At 45.3% G+C, this 12,674-nt stretch overlaps 1 protein-coding gene across 1 annotated transcript in view; it reads left to right on the top strand.

Annotated features, from left to right (window-relative positions):
* The window catches only part of CTNNBL1 (catenin beta like 1), a 47,326-nt gene that overhangs the window by 22,110 nt on the left and 12,542 nt on the right, over positions 1–12,674 (top strand). The window contains exons 11-12 of the mRNA XM_063404511.1: positions 4,108–4,289; positions 12,507–12,604. Coding sequence (XP_063260581.1) covers positions 4,108–4,289; positions 12,507–12,604 — 280 coding nt within the window. The remainder of the gene's footprint in view (positions 1–4,107; positions 4,290–12,506; positions 12,605–12,674) is intronic.

Here is a 12,674-nt window from a genome sequence, read left to right as displayed (position 1 = left end):
ACCTCTGGGGCTTCTCTGCTCTCTCTTCACTTTCCCTTGCTGGCCTGGCACTGAGTTGTGTCTGCTGGGCTGTCTGGCTCCCCAGAGCTGCAGGAGGGCACAGCGGGCTCTGTCTGGCTGTCCCCAGAGTGCCAGGCTGTGTGCTGGCACTTAGCAAACACCAGCCAGCAACACTGAGCTCCTGCAGCTCGGGGCTGGGGAATGCGCGGCAGCAGGGAACCGAATAAATAACCCAACGTGGATTATTCAAATAGGAACGCTGGGTTTTCTTGAGGCTAATTAAGGAAAAGCTCCAAAACTAAGAACGGGAGGGAGGCCTGCCTCTGCCTGAAGTCCTAAGCTGCTAAACCAGCCTTGCAGAACTAATTAGTTGGAGTTCTTGTGCCATGTGGGTGGGATTCAGTGTTTGGATTTTTAAGAGCTTTTTAGCCATTTTTTGACTCTACTGCTTACCACTCTCTGCACCAGGATCCCAGCTGGAAAATTATGACAAGAGGAAAATTGCTCCTTGCCTGCATTTTGCCCCCCACAGTAATTGCAAAGGGGTTGGGAGGGACAGAGTCTGATGGATCTGTCAGCAGCATCTCTGTCTGATGGACAGAGTTCCCAAGGCCTCAATCTGTGGATTCTAGAGTTTCAGTGGAATTGGTAAAGTGGCACTGGAAAAAAGCTAACAATTCACAGAATTTGTTCTAGAAGCTTCTGTCACTACTGTCCACAGGCATGTACTATAGTGACAGCATGTTTTTTTAAAAACTCTTCTAATTTAGTACTAGTGCTTAGAAGCTCTCACAGGTGCTCAGTTTTTCTTGGACAGAGCATTTTAGGTGACTGCAATCTGTTGTAAATAGGGAGTGAATGTGAATAGTTGTGATCTGGAGCTGTACCTCTGTATCTTCTTGATACCTTCATGATAAACAACAGACAGCAGACATGCCATTCAGTTGTGATTGACCACCTTGCCCACAAACAAGGCAGAGTATTTTTCTCTCCTGTTGGTGTCCTCTGAAGGCCGGGGGCAGAGATCTGTTATGTTTTGGTTTTACTTTGGAGGTGGTTAATCACTGTACCACAGCCTGTGCAGATGAAAGGACAAATAGGCAAAGTTGAAAGTGTATTGACATGATGTGAGATAGATAAGCTGTGTGAGAATAAAGATATCAGGCTTGAATCTCCATTACTGTCGTAGGGAACACAGCATTCTGTGTCTGGTGCTGCCCAATCCATCCAGCCAAGACGTTCCATTATTGATGGTTGTGCACACAGACCTGCAGAGAGCTGCAGCAGCTTTCGATGAGTGTTTAATGTGCTCATGATATTCCTGCAGATAGTCATGAGAACAGGGTGGTTTCTGTTGTGCTGAGCCTTAAAATGTGTGGCCAACAGCAAAAGGTGATGTTGTATCCTGTGAACTTCTCCTGGTTTATGGGGGGTCAGTGGCAATGCCTGAAAATGAGCCCAGTGTGGCTGATATGCCTCACTTGCATGTCCATGGCCAGATGGGTCCTGGACTCGTGCTGTGATCTGGGACTTGCAGTTGGCCCTGAAGGAATTGGGGCTTCACCAGGCAGGTACATGGGAGGTGAGCAGAGGGTCTGGGAGAAGAGCAGGTCGAGAGGGATGAAGCTGGTGACAGCAGGAATGAAGGAGAAAGTTTGGAAGTAGAATGAGAGCAGGGCTGTATATAATTATTTAATTTATATCTCTGCTTCCCCATTTACCAAGGGAAGCTTGTTTATTTTATGTTGCATCTTTATCAAAACCAAGATGGTTTATCAAGGTAGTAACCAGCAGAAAGTTTAGGAATGTCCCTTAGAACTAAACAAAATTTTCTTTTTAGATCAGGAAGTACTTCTTAGTGCTCAGTCCCTCAGTCTTGCCTTAGTAACCTAACTGCAGTTTAGCCAAAAGAGAGGAAAACAGGCCTGTCCTGTCAGCTCCCTGGTGCACACTGACAGGCAGCTTATTGCTTTGGCTGTAGAGCTGTGTTGGGTTTGAGGAGATGCAGCTCCCAGGGGATGTGTCAGGGAGATTCTCTGTTGCTCAGGGAAGATGACGTGTGGCTTTCCCAGCTATGACCTGAGGAGCGTGTGTATGCACAGAGACAAATGCAGCCCAGGGAGCTCAGGGGGACCTGCATCATTTGGGCCACAAAATGTTCTGTCCTGCAGCTATGCTGAGGCTTTTCTTGACCCTCAGTAAAAGCTTTTGTCTCCTGTACAGCAAAACAAGGTGAAACCAGACAACTCCATATGGCTCCCTGAAGGTTTTCTGTAGCTATTTTAGGGTGTATTTTTTTATGATTATTAAAATGTTTTTATGTTTTCTTGTCCTGCTGTTCCTAATGACCCCTGGAAACATAAGCTGTCTCTTTACTAAATCTTCTGGTTAATTAAATGGAACCATTTTATGCACGTTTTCCCAGGAAATCTAGTGTTCTGCTTTTACTGGTATTTTGGAAAGTTAAAGGGTATGTTTTGCTAATGTGGAAAGTACAAATAATATCAGCACTTTTTAAAAAAAATAATAGATAGATCAAAAGAGTTGTGTCAGATGTAAAGGTTTTAAAAGGAGGAAAACAATGGTCAGCAAATAAAGTTGTAATTCAGAGTTTCCATGAACACTGAGGCCTCTCTGGGTTTGGTGATTCTCATGTTCGCTTGTCTGTGAATTAGTGTTCAGCTAAAAGTTCCCTCAATAAGCACAGATGAGACTAAGATAAACTGCTTGCCCTCCGGCAGAATAAATATTTCAAATAAAATCAACTCCAGACAGTCCAGGCAAGCAGCTATTGATCTCTAAAAGCCTGAACTTAAACCAAATGAATATTCCAGAGCTCAGCCCTGCACAGCTTTCCTAAATGCTGATCAATATGCAATTACTTTCCCTGAAAACATTTCTGGTGTCATCTGGCCTAAGGAATACTTTATTTTTAGCTCTCTGTAGTGGGGATCTGGGGGTGCCAAACCACCCTCCTGCATAGATAGCCCTTGGCTGGGGGGGAGAACTCAGAGTCCAGCTCCACACACTGCCCTCCCACCACAGGGTCAGAAGTGCCTGTGGCTGCACTGGGCAGGGTCATTTTCTTTCAGGCTGGGGTGTTCTTATATGAGGTTTTAGTTTGCCTGTTGTTAGGGGCTCATGAAGTTTGGTCTCTGCAGGGAAGTTGTTCTCCACAGCTCTCTGGAGGCTTTGAGGAGCCCCTGCTGACGAGCATGGGGTCCTGGTGGCTCAGTCTGCAGCTGGGCAGGATCAGAGGAGATTGGCATGTGCCTGGGGTGAAAGGTGGTGAGGTTTGTGACTGTCCTGTCCTGGAGGGAATGTCCTCCTAGGCTGGTCTTTGGGGACACTGGTGGCTCATGTTCTCCAAGCTCTTGTTAGCTCCTATTGATATTCACTTGGTCTGGGCTGTATTACTGACCTGTTTTTCAGCTCAGTTTTAGTTTTCCCCTGGATGGATTATAAATTCCTCTAGTTTGGTTTGTGAGGTACAGGGCAGCTGGAGATCATTTTCAGGGCATCCCTGTGTTATTGGTGTGAGTTACCACCATCAACATTCTAAATTAGCATTAAAGCAGAACAGCCCAGAGTCTGCCTGCCTCCTTCCATTGTGTGGGTCCTGGTGGTGGTGTTTCATTATAGCTGACCCAGCTGTGCTCACCAAACTTACTCCTTTACTGAATAAAACTATCATTAGATCTAAATCCTGATCTTTTTGGTGTGATAGTATTTGCCTTTTGTATCCAACCCAGCCTTCCCTTGTTTTGTGTGGTGTTAGTTAAGTAGTTAAGAAATATCTTCTTCAGTAGCCAAGAAATAAGAAAATAAAACCACGACAATAAAATACATAAAATGAAATAAAAATAGAAAATAAAAAGAAATAAAAGACATTAAGAAAGAAATAACCAAGACAATAATCTCAGCCACAGTTTTGAAAAGAGTTACTGTTGATACAATGTTTTGGCTTCTAGAAGAAAAATCTTGTTTAGAGCTTGTGCTCAGACTCTTCATCTTGTTCTTGTCATGTTCCTTTCCCTTGTCTCTTTAAAGTAGGGTGCTCCAGAGCTCCTCATGTCCCTGCACAATTTAATTTGCCTATTTTCACAGAGAGAAGAAGATTTCCCGCAGCAGTGCCCTGAAGGTGCTGGACCATGCCATGATCGGACCTGAGGGCACAGACAACTGTCACAAGTTTGTGGACATCCTTGGCCTGAGAACCATCTTCCCTCTCTTCATGAAATCACCCAAAAAGATAAAGAAAGTTGGAACAACTGAAAAAGAACACGAAGGTAGGTGTGCTTCCAGATCCTTCTTATTGCCATGGAGGAGGTGAACAGACAGCCAGTGTGTGAAAAGTACTGGCAGGGAGAAGGGAAGGGCACAGCACCCATCTTCACAGGGCTCCTTCTGCAGCTTTCAGATTTGGGTGTCCAGCCCACTGCTCCCTGTCATAGCTGGCTGTTGAGGGCACACTTGTCCTGCTTGTTTTGGTATCAGTAGCTCCTGGCAATTCCATTTCGTGTGCTGTTAATAAGTTATTTTACTCCTGTAGAGTCTGTTGTTTGAAGCTCTTACTCTGATGCAAAACTCTTTTGAAAAGAGTAATGAGGCAACTAGAAATGTCACCTCAAAAGCAGTGTTTTCATGGCTCTGAGCACTGAAGTGTGACTGGATGAACAGCAGCCATTGCAGAAATAAACTGCATTGCTTTTGAAGTTGCTTTTTTTTCCTTTTTTATATTTTTTAACTCTCTGCCCTGGAAAACTGGTTTAACAGAGATCTGCTGTGCAATAGAGCTATGATTACTGTGGAACCTTACACTGAGCTGAGTGGTCAGTCCCTCCTGCTCCTGGTAACAGTGCCTTTCCCATTTTGTTGGTCATGGACTATGTCTTGGAAGAAACTTTAAATACTGCCAGTGGTGCTTAAAGTTTTATGTCAATTCATTGCTCAGCTCAGTTCTACAGAGGGTGAATAGTGTCAAAAGCTGAAGAGGAATGAGTGGGTCTCACATATGCCTTGGATCCATCCTGAACTCCTGCAGCAAGCCAAGGGAAAGTGGAAGGACATAGCAAAAATATGGGAGCTCTGTTCCCAAATTCCAGCCTTGGGACTGTCCTGGCAGCTCAAGGTGGACCCAGGTGTTCTCCCAAGGCCAGGAGGGAGGAGCTGTCCCTGCAGAGCTCTCTGGGTGCTGGCTGAGGCACTAAATGGGACTGAGCAGCTCCTTTCTCTGCCAGAGCTGCTGAGCTGGGGACAGCTGCTTGTCCTCCCTCCTGAGGACAAGGAATTGGCAGTGCCATGGGCTGGGCATATGTTTGGCAGTGGCTGCTTTCCTGGCACAGGTAGAGAGCAGGGGCTCACCTGTCACCCAACCCCAGAGCAATTCACACACCTGCTGACAGTTCTGGTCACCTCCTCTACCTTGTGTTGCTTGTCTTGGACAGATCATGGTGAGAGGGAAATGCTGTTGTGGGTCTGGAGTTTATTCAATGGACTTGGAGAGATAGATTTGGGTTCTATAGGTTATATAATAAAATTGCAGGTTTATGTAATAAAATCTGCAGTTATGCTTCGATGGATTTAGGGGATGTTTTGAAATTTTCATTTGCAGTGTGAAAGTGAGGTTTGTTTAATTCTTCTTACTGAGAGAAAGCTTCAGTTGGAATAGGAGCTTCTGAGTAGAGAGCTGAGTCTGTGGCTCATGCCGTTGACTTAATTTTTCAGTTTTGGAAAGTGAGCTAATCTCTGTCTCATCTGCTTCTTCTGGACACTGCAGTTGATACCTGTGTGCAGTCCTGGCTGCTGTGAGGATTAGTCTGGAAAGCCCTGACAGGGTCAGTTCCTGACTATTTCTGTGATAGCATGAAAAGCCAATCTGGCCTCAGGAAAATGAAGTGATCCATGCAAACAGGCTTTGTATCACAGCACCGTCTCATTATCATGCTGAAGAAATGGAGAACATTGAGATGAGTCCAGAAATCAGTTCTATTAAAATAAACTCTCCCTAAAAGGCTGTGGTAGTAAGTCCAATTTTCTTTGTTTTGCATCACTGGGCAGGTGAGTTACTGAATTTCTAACGACAGGAGGTAATAGAGATGTTCACCAGGGTTCCCTGGAGCTGTCACGCGTTGTCCTGACACGGTGTAAGCAGCACAGTGTGTGCTTTTACTCTGCTGAGTGTTCCCCAGCCATGCAGGAGTTGCTCCTGGGGGGAACATGGCACAGGCTCCTGCGTGCCTCTGGCTTTACGTGAAGTGCTGCAGGTGTGGCATGATGGAACTGGTTCCCTCTGTGCTGTTCTGGGCCTAGGAACACGGTGCTTTTTGCTTATCTGTTGGTTTATTGATCAAAAAGAATGCTCGTGTTCAGTCTGCATCTTTTCTCATTAAAACTTTACCCTGCGTTCAATCTGTTTTTTAAAAATTAATTAGAAAAATCTTGTATTAGAAGACTATCCTTTAAAGGAATCTCTTCCTCCATTTGGCACATACATGTATGTGTTAGACACATTCATGTGTATGCCAAATGGAGGAAGAGATTCCTTCAAAGGATTCTTTGGAATGGCTTTGCAGCAGTGGCATCAGTATTTATTTAAAGCAGCTCTGAGGAGCTGGGCTGTGCTCACCCTCTCTGTGTTGCTGCTGGGTTGGTGTCAGGCTGGGCACCCCAGGCTGTGCTGTGAAACACAAAATCCTCAGTGGGCTCTGAAGCCTGGGGCCTAATTACAGCTGCCTAAGGGCCAGCCTTGCTAAAGTGCTCCAGCACTGGGTGAGGAACCAAACAGCTCTGCCAAAGTGTTTGTCCTGCCTGTCCCTCTGTCCCTGCGTGTGCAGTGGCTGAAATGCCACCAGAGTGGAGGTCCTGGCACCCGCTGTGGCTCCAAGTAATTCACCTCTCACAGGACATCCAGTGCTCAATCTCTAGAGCACCAAATTTTCTGTATGTGTCTGATGGTTGTAGGAAAATATCTCCTTGTCTTTATTTTATAGCAGTGTTGCTATTTACATAAGAGATAGTCTATAAAACCGTGTTTGTTTTATTGTCTCTAAGATGGTGTTCTGAATGTGACAAAATAATAAATACCCCAGTGAAAAAAAATCTCAATGTGACTTGCTGAGCTTTTATTTATTGCAGAAATTTATAATCCAAATTAAATTTGATAAAAGTAACTTCTCTGTAATGTATTTCTTCCTTTCTAAATGCTAGCATAAAGGTGTCAGTGCTGGTTAGCTACATTTTAAACACTGTCAGTGTTTAAAAATTATTTTACTCTAGGGAGCCTGTGAACAATTTAAATCCAAACTGCACGTATTTATGCTTTATGTACACTATGTAATTAGGAAAAAAGAAAGGGAAAATTTCTTAACCATCTTTATGGATGATCTGAGCCTGAAGATTGGGCCTGTGGTGTCTAACTGAGTGCACATTATCTACACTTGAGTTTTGCCTGTGTTTGTACAGATCATTATATTAGGATATTAGATTTGGGAGAAAAAACTCGTTGGAAGCAATTTTCCTTTTTCTGAGGCAGTGAAGCAACTCACACCAGAAATATTTTGCAGCTTAGAGTTTTCCTGTGTCTGTGGGTTGCAATACTCATGTGAATGCCCAGCTGGGTTGGACAGCCACAAAGAGAACCAGCCTGGCTGCATAGGAGGTGCTGTGTTGTGGTTGTGTGCTGTGGGCTGGTTGAACAGCAGTGTCCCTTTAATGGCTGTGATTGCAGGGAATGGACAGAAATCTGCCTCTAGGTGGTTCTTGGCATAAACAGAGGGTAAGATTTTAAATAACACTTATGTATTGTCACTTTTGAAATGTGGGGCTTGCTCTGTGAGCATCTGCTTTCCCAAAACCTTCCTGTAGCAGAGCTGAGGGTCAGGGTGTCCCCCTGTCCATGAGGGTGCAGCGTCTCTCAGCACAGTGGAATCACAGTGTTGGATGCTGGCTTGAAATTCTTGAACAGTCTCAGTGAGCTAAAAATGGAGAAAACACAAATTCCTCCTGAATTAGAGAGTCTGTAGTGAAGCAATCATAGCTGGCTCGACAGGCTGTATATCCTCCTGCTCTTTCTCAGGATGGTTATTTGCAGCTGAGTTTTGCTCACTTGGAGAGTGTAATGAACTATAAAAGGATGTTTGTCCAATTCATCTTCATTTAAAAGCCTTCTCTTGTCTTAGATGTCAGTTTTACTTAGGAATGCTTAATTTGATAACCTGAGAATTAGTTCAGCCAGTTTCCAAAGGAGAATTCCTATTGCTGGGGTGTTTTGCTTGTTTGCCCTCTATCAAAAACAAAGCCTCTTTTCGAGATCCTCAGCTACACCCTCACTTTAAAAACAACAACAAAACCCATTTCTTAGTAAATAAACTCTTACTTCTTTGTGACATGATCTAAAGGCAACAGAGCCTTTGGAATGAATGTCTGCTGCAGAACCTGGGTATGGGGAAGTGAAAAGGCAGCAGCAGAAACATGGCCTGATAAGGAGTTACTGGTATTAACTGAGCATCCTCTGCCAGCCAGCAGAAAGTGTTTTTCTTTTGGTGGGCTTGAGGATTGAGCACCCCGGGAAGGCATCAGTCTGTTTAAGCAGAACTTTATTATCCTAATTTGGTATTTCACCATCACCCTCCAACAGGAACCTGTGATTTGAGTGAGCCATGATGCTGAGAACAGAGTTAAATTTATCTCAATTAAAGTGAACATGCTCCGTTGCAAGAACATCAGAAAAATAAACTTTCTCAGTCAATAGAAAGAATTTTGTTTTACATTCAGCTTGATGGCTGGATTCAGCTCACCAGGACTGTTGCATGTGGAGCTTTTCCAACCCTCTCAGACCCCCCTTCACCTATGCATAAAATTGGTGTTTCTTGCTTGTACTCAGTATTTTTTTCCTGGCAAAATGCAGTGATTCTCGAGTGGGTTACTCCTCTGAAATGTAGATTATTAATGCACGTGTAAACAAGTCAGGTTATCAGATGCTACACCACTGGAATAGCATGTCCCAGTGCCACCTGTAATACTGGCATGGGCAAAGGCTTCATCCAGGCTTCCCAGCAGCCCTGAAGCCACAGAGTTGTGTGCCTAGGAGGGGTAGAAGTATCTCAAAGAGCTGGCTTGCTTTTTTCTAGTATTTTCCTGCTCTAATTAGAAACTACAATTTATCTTTGGTGTTCTTTACAAGACAGAAGGCTCTTAAATGTGTTCTGCTTGGTTCACCAGATCATCCTGCTTGGTCTCCAATGGGCTGCTGTCCCTGGCATCCAGTCCCCTTCCTGCAGGGTGATGCTTGCCTCCTCTTCCTCACTGTTGAGCTTCCTCCCCTGCCAGGCAGATGTCCATTATAATGAGATGTAAAAAGAAAAAAAAAGAAAGCAGGGGGTGGGATAATAAAGGCAGAGGAGTGTAATGTTACAGCTTGATTTGACAGGACCTCCTGCTGTTGCAGCTGCCAGTGCCAGCCATGGAATAGATTAATCTGTATTCCAACACGCCGAGCTGAAGTCAAGATCGATCTAATTAGGGTGTTTTAAACACTGCTTGCATGCTGAAGTCTCTGTGCCTGTCTGGAGGGGGAAAGGCTCCTGAGAGCTTGAGGTGATGCTAGGCTAAGCAGGACCCCGGTGCTGCTGCAGGGAGCACATGGAACATGACCCCCTAGAGCCAGGGATGTGTCTGGGATGGTGCCCTGCAGCATTGGGATCGTGGGGAGCAGCAGGGCTTGCAGGTGAGCTGGCCATGGGGCAGCAGCAGTGCTACTGGCTGGTGAGAGAGAAGCCTCCCATCTTCCTACAGCCATAAATTTAGGGGATTTTTGGATTGAAAAAAGTTGTTCTTGATGCACAGTAGCTACCAGCTGGGACCTGTTATTTCTGTGAAGGCACCTTTGTGGTGCTGCAGTGCAGCTCGGTTTGGTGTTTGCTTCTCAAAGTCATTCTTTGAAATGGGGTTTGTCTGCAACCTCTGCCTCTGGCCTTGTCTGTGCCCTCCCTGGAATGATGCATTTTGTGCAGGTGATGTGGACTTTGGCTGAGTGTTGCATTCCTGTGGAGAATAATAGCAGGAAGGCTGCCTGTGGCTTCACCCCAGGGCAATGCACAGCTCATGGCCTCTGTCTGCACTGAGATCAAAGCCAGGCAGGAACAGGTTCTGCCTTCTGGGGACTCAGAACAGCATCAGCTACTCACCATTTCTCAAAGGAGATCCAGCTCTGAGCAAATATTGTGATTACAGCTTTTCAAATGTTGCACTTGTGACGTTGAGATAGAGTCAGGCCATGGTAAAATGGTGAGACCCCCATCTATGGGAACCTGCACCCCAAGGTTAGTGTTTCTCCCTTCCCATGGCTGTGCAAACACTTTAATCCACTAAATCATGGCCTCTCATTCTATCTTTGACCTCTTTTTGGCCAGTGTCCTTGCCCATGGATGTTGGTATTTATTGAGTCAGGACTTCCATTATCTGGCATAACCTTGATGTTGGGGTGCAGCATCAAACACACTAGTGCATTATTTTTCAGGAAGCTGATAAAAAACCAGTTTAGATAGTTCAGAAATATTTCCATAAAATATTTCTTTGAACATTTTTACCAGGCAACTAAATATTTCCTGGATTTTCTGCAGTGATACGTTGAAAGAATAACCTTGTTCTCAAAACCTCTGTGTCAGCTCCTTTAGACTTGTCAGTAGTTTTAAAGATTTTATTGATAAAATGGATAAATATCTGCATATGACCACCAAAGCAAAAATGATGGCTAAAATACATTTCCTACTAAAGGAATATTGGAAAAAAAGCAATGAAGATAGATCATTGGTGAGAATACTGCTACTAAAATGCTGCATCAACACTTCCAAAAAAAGAAGGTTGCGGAAAAAAATAGTGGGACATACAGAATGCTGACTTCTTTCTAAACCAGCAGAGCATATGTTGGCATATATGGGGGGAAAAAAAATCTTCATTTTGTTGAATTTCATTCTCCTTAAGAAAACGGGCTCTTGCAAGAACTTGAAGGTTTTTACCACGCTTTTAATGCCAACGCTTAGTTTGGTGTTGCTTTTTGCGGAGTAACAGTTTGTGTGCAGTGAGAGCGTGCGGTGACACCCCCGGAGCCATCCTTCACCCCCGCCAGCCTGTCGGAATGACGGAGCAGCCACACGGTGCGGCCGCCCGATAAACCTGTTATCTGCCTGCTCCTCCTGCCGGCAGCGCTCCCAATCTCCTTGGAACATGAAAAATTGACACCACCGCAGGCAGAAATCTGTTTCGAGAAGGAAGCTCCATTTATAAGCAGCTAATGAAATGGGGGGTGTGCGTGTGTCTGTGCAGCCTCTCGTCGTGCTGCCCTTGTGCAGGATGTGGATGATCCGTGCAGCAGGAGCACGGGCACCCCGGCCAGGCAGCCTGGGTGCCTTCCCCTTCCAGGGCCCAGGCAGTTGGGAGCAGGAGCTCCCAGCAGACACGGTGGTGTTGCTCATTCTTTGTGCTGGACTGATCAATCAGGGCTGGGCAGCACTGGGGAAGTGCATGGTGTGACAGCAATGAGATGGTGATCCTTCTCCTCTGCATGTTGTGTTTCCCCCTCTGAAAATATCAAATCTTGAGGCCCCGTTGCTCGTTACCACCATGGGTGAGGAAGTGTTTATGGCCATAAATTTTTATCTGTCTTAATCAGCAAGATTACAAGTGAGGACATCTTGGAGAAGCTACAGTGGCTAAACCATCAGGTCTGTGCTTAGTGCTGTCATGCAGGTGGGAAGTAGAACTGACTGGTTTGGAAAGGGAAAGAGATTCAAGCCCTTCTTCTTTGCTTTGCACTGCTGTGCTTGGGCTCCAGGCGAGCGGCTCAGTCACCTCTGAGAGTGGTGGGACATTGACACAGGTGTCTCCTGTGTGCTTGCAGCCTTGACTTTTTACTGTCTTCTTGGTTTGTGCTGAAAAATATGACCCCCAAGTGCAGTTGAGAAGACTATAAACATGTTTATTTGGTAGTTTCTGGTTTGTTGTGGCCTATTTATATTAATTGATGGGATTTTCTGTAAATGAAAGTGGTTGGTTTGAGAATTTTTCCTCTAGCTCATACCACTTCAGTCTCTGCAGGAGCACTTATTCCCTTTCTCCAGCTCTCTTGTTTCAGTAGCTGTCCCCGCTTTGGTGACCTGAGGGTCATTTGGGTGACAGTGCTGGCTTTGGCCAGGGCTCCTTTAGGCCCAAAAGGAGAAAACCAGAGTGGAGCTTGTGCTCTGTGTAAGGTGCTTTAGGTCCATGAGGCAGAGGAGGAGGAGACTTCACTGGCTGGACTGGAATGAGGAGCTATCTGTGCTCCCTGCAACATGGCTTGTGGCTCTCACTGCTGCTCTGTCTCCTCTCACCACGATGGGAAGGAACCAGGATTCTGCTTATCAACAGCTACAAGCCAGAGTGTTAATAGTAAATTTAATGGCATGTTACAGAGGGAAATAAGCTCCTCTTCCTGATCTCAGCATGCAATTTTCATTATGTATTTCTAGAACATGTCTGTTCCATCCTGGCCTCCCTTCTGCGAAACCTGAGAGGGCAGCAGAGGACACGGTTACTGAATAAATTCACAGAGAATGACAGTGAGAAGGTGAGTGCTGAATGTGTGTCTCAGTCAGGCTGGGAGGGTTCTTGCCCAGGGTGCCTGGTGCACTTGCTGA

This window comes from Prinia subflava, chromosome 8, assembly GCF_021018805.1.
Source record: "Prinia subflava isolate CZ2003 ecotype Zambia chromosome 8, Cam_Psub_1.2, whole genome shotgun sequence".
Lineage (NCBI taxonomy): Eukaryota > Metazoa > Chordata > Aves > Passeriformes > Cisticolidae > Prinia > Prinia subflava.
The sequence above is the reverse complement of the archived record's forward strand: the minus strand, read 5'-3'. Positions and strand labels throughout refer to the sequence as shown.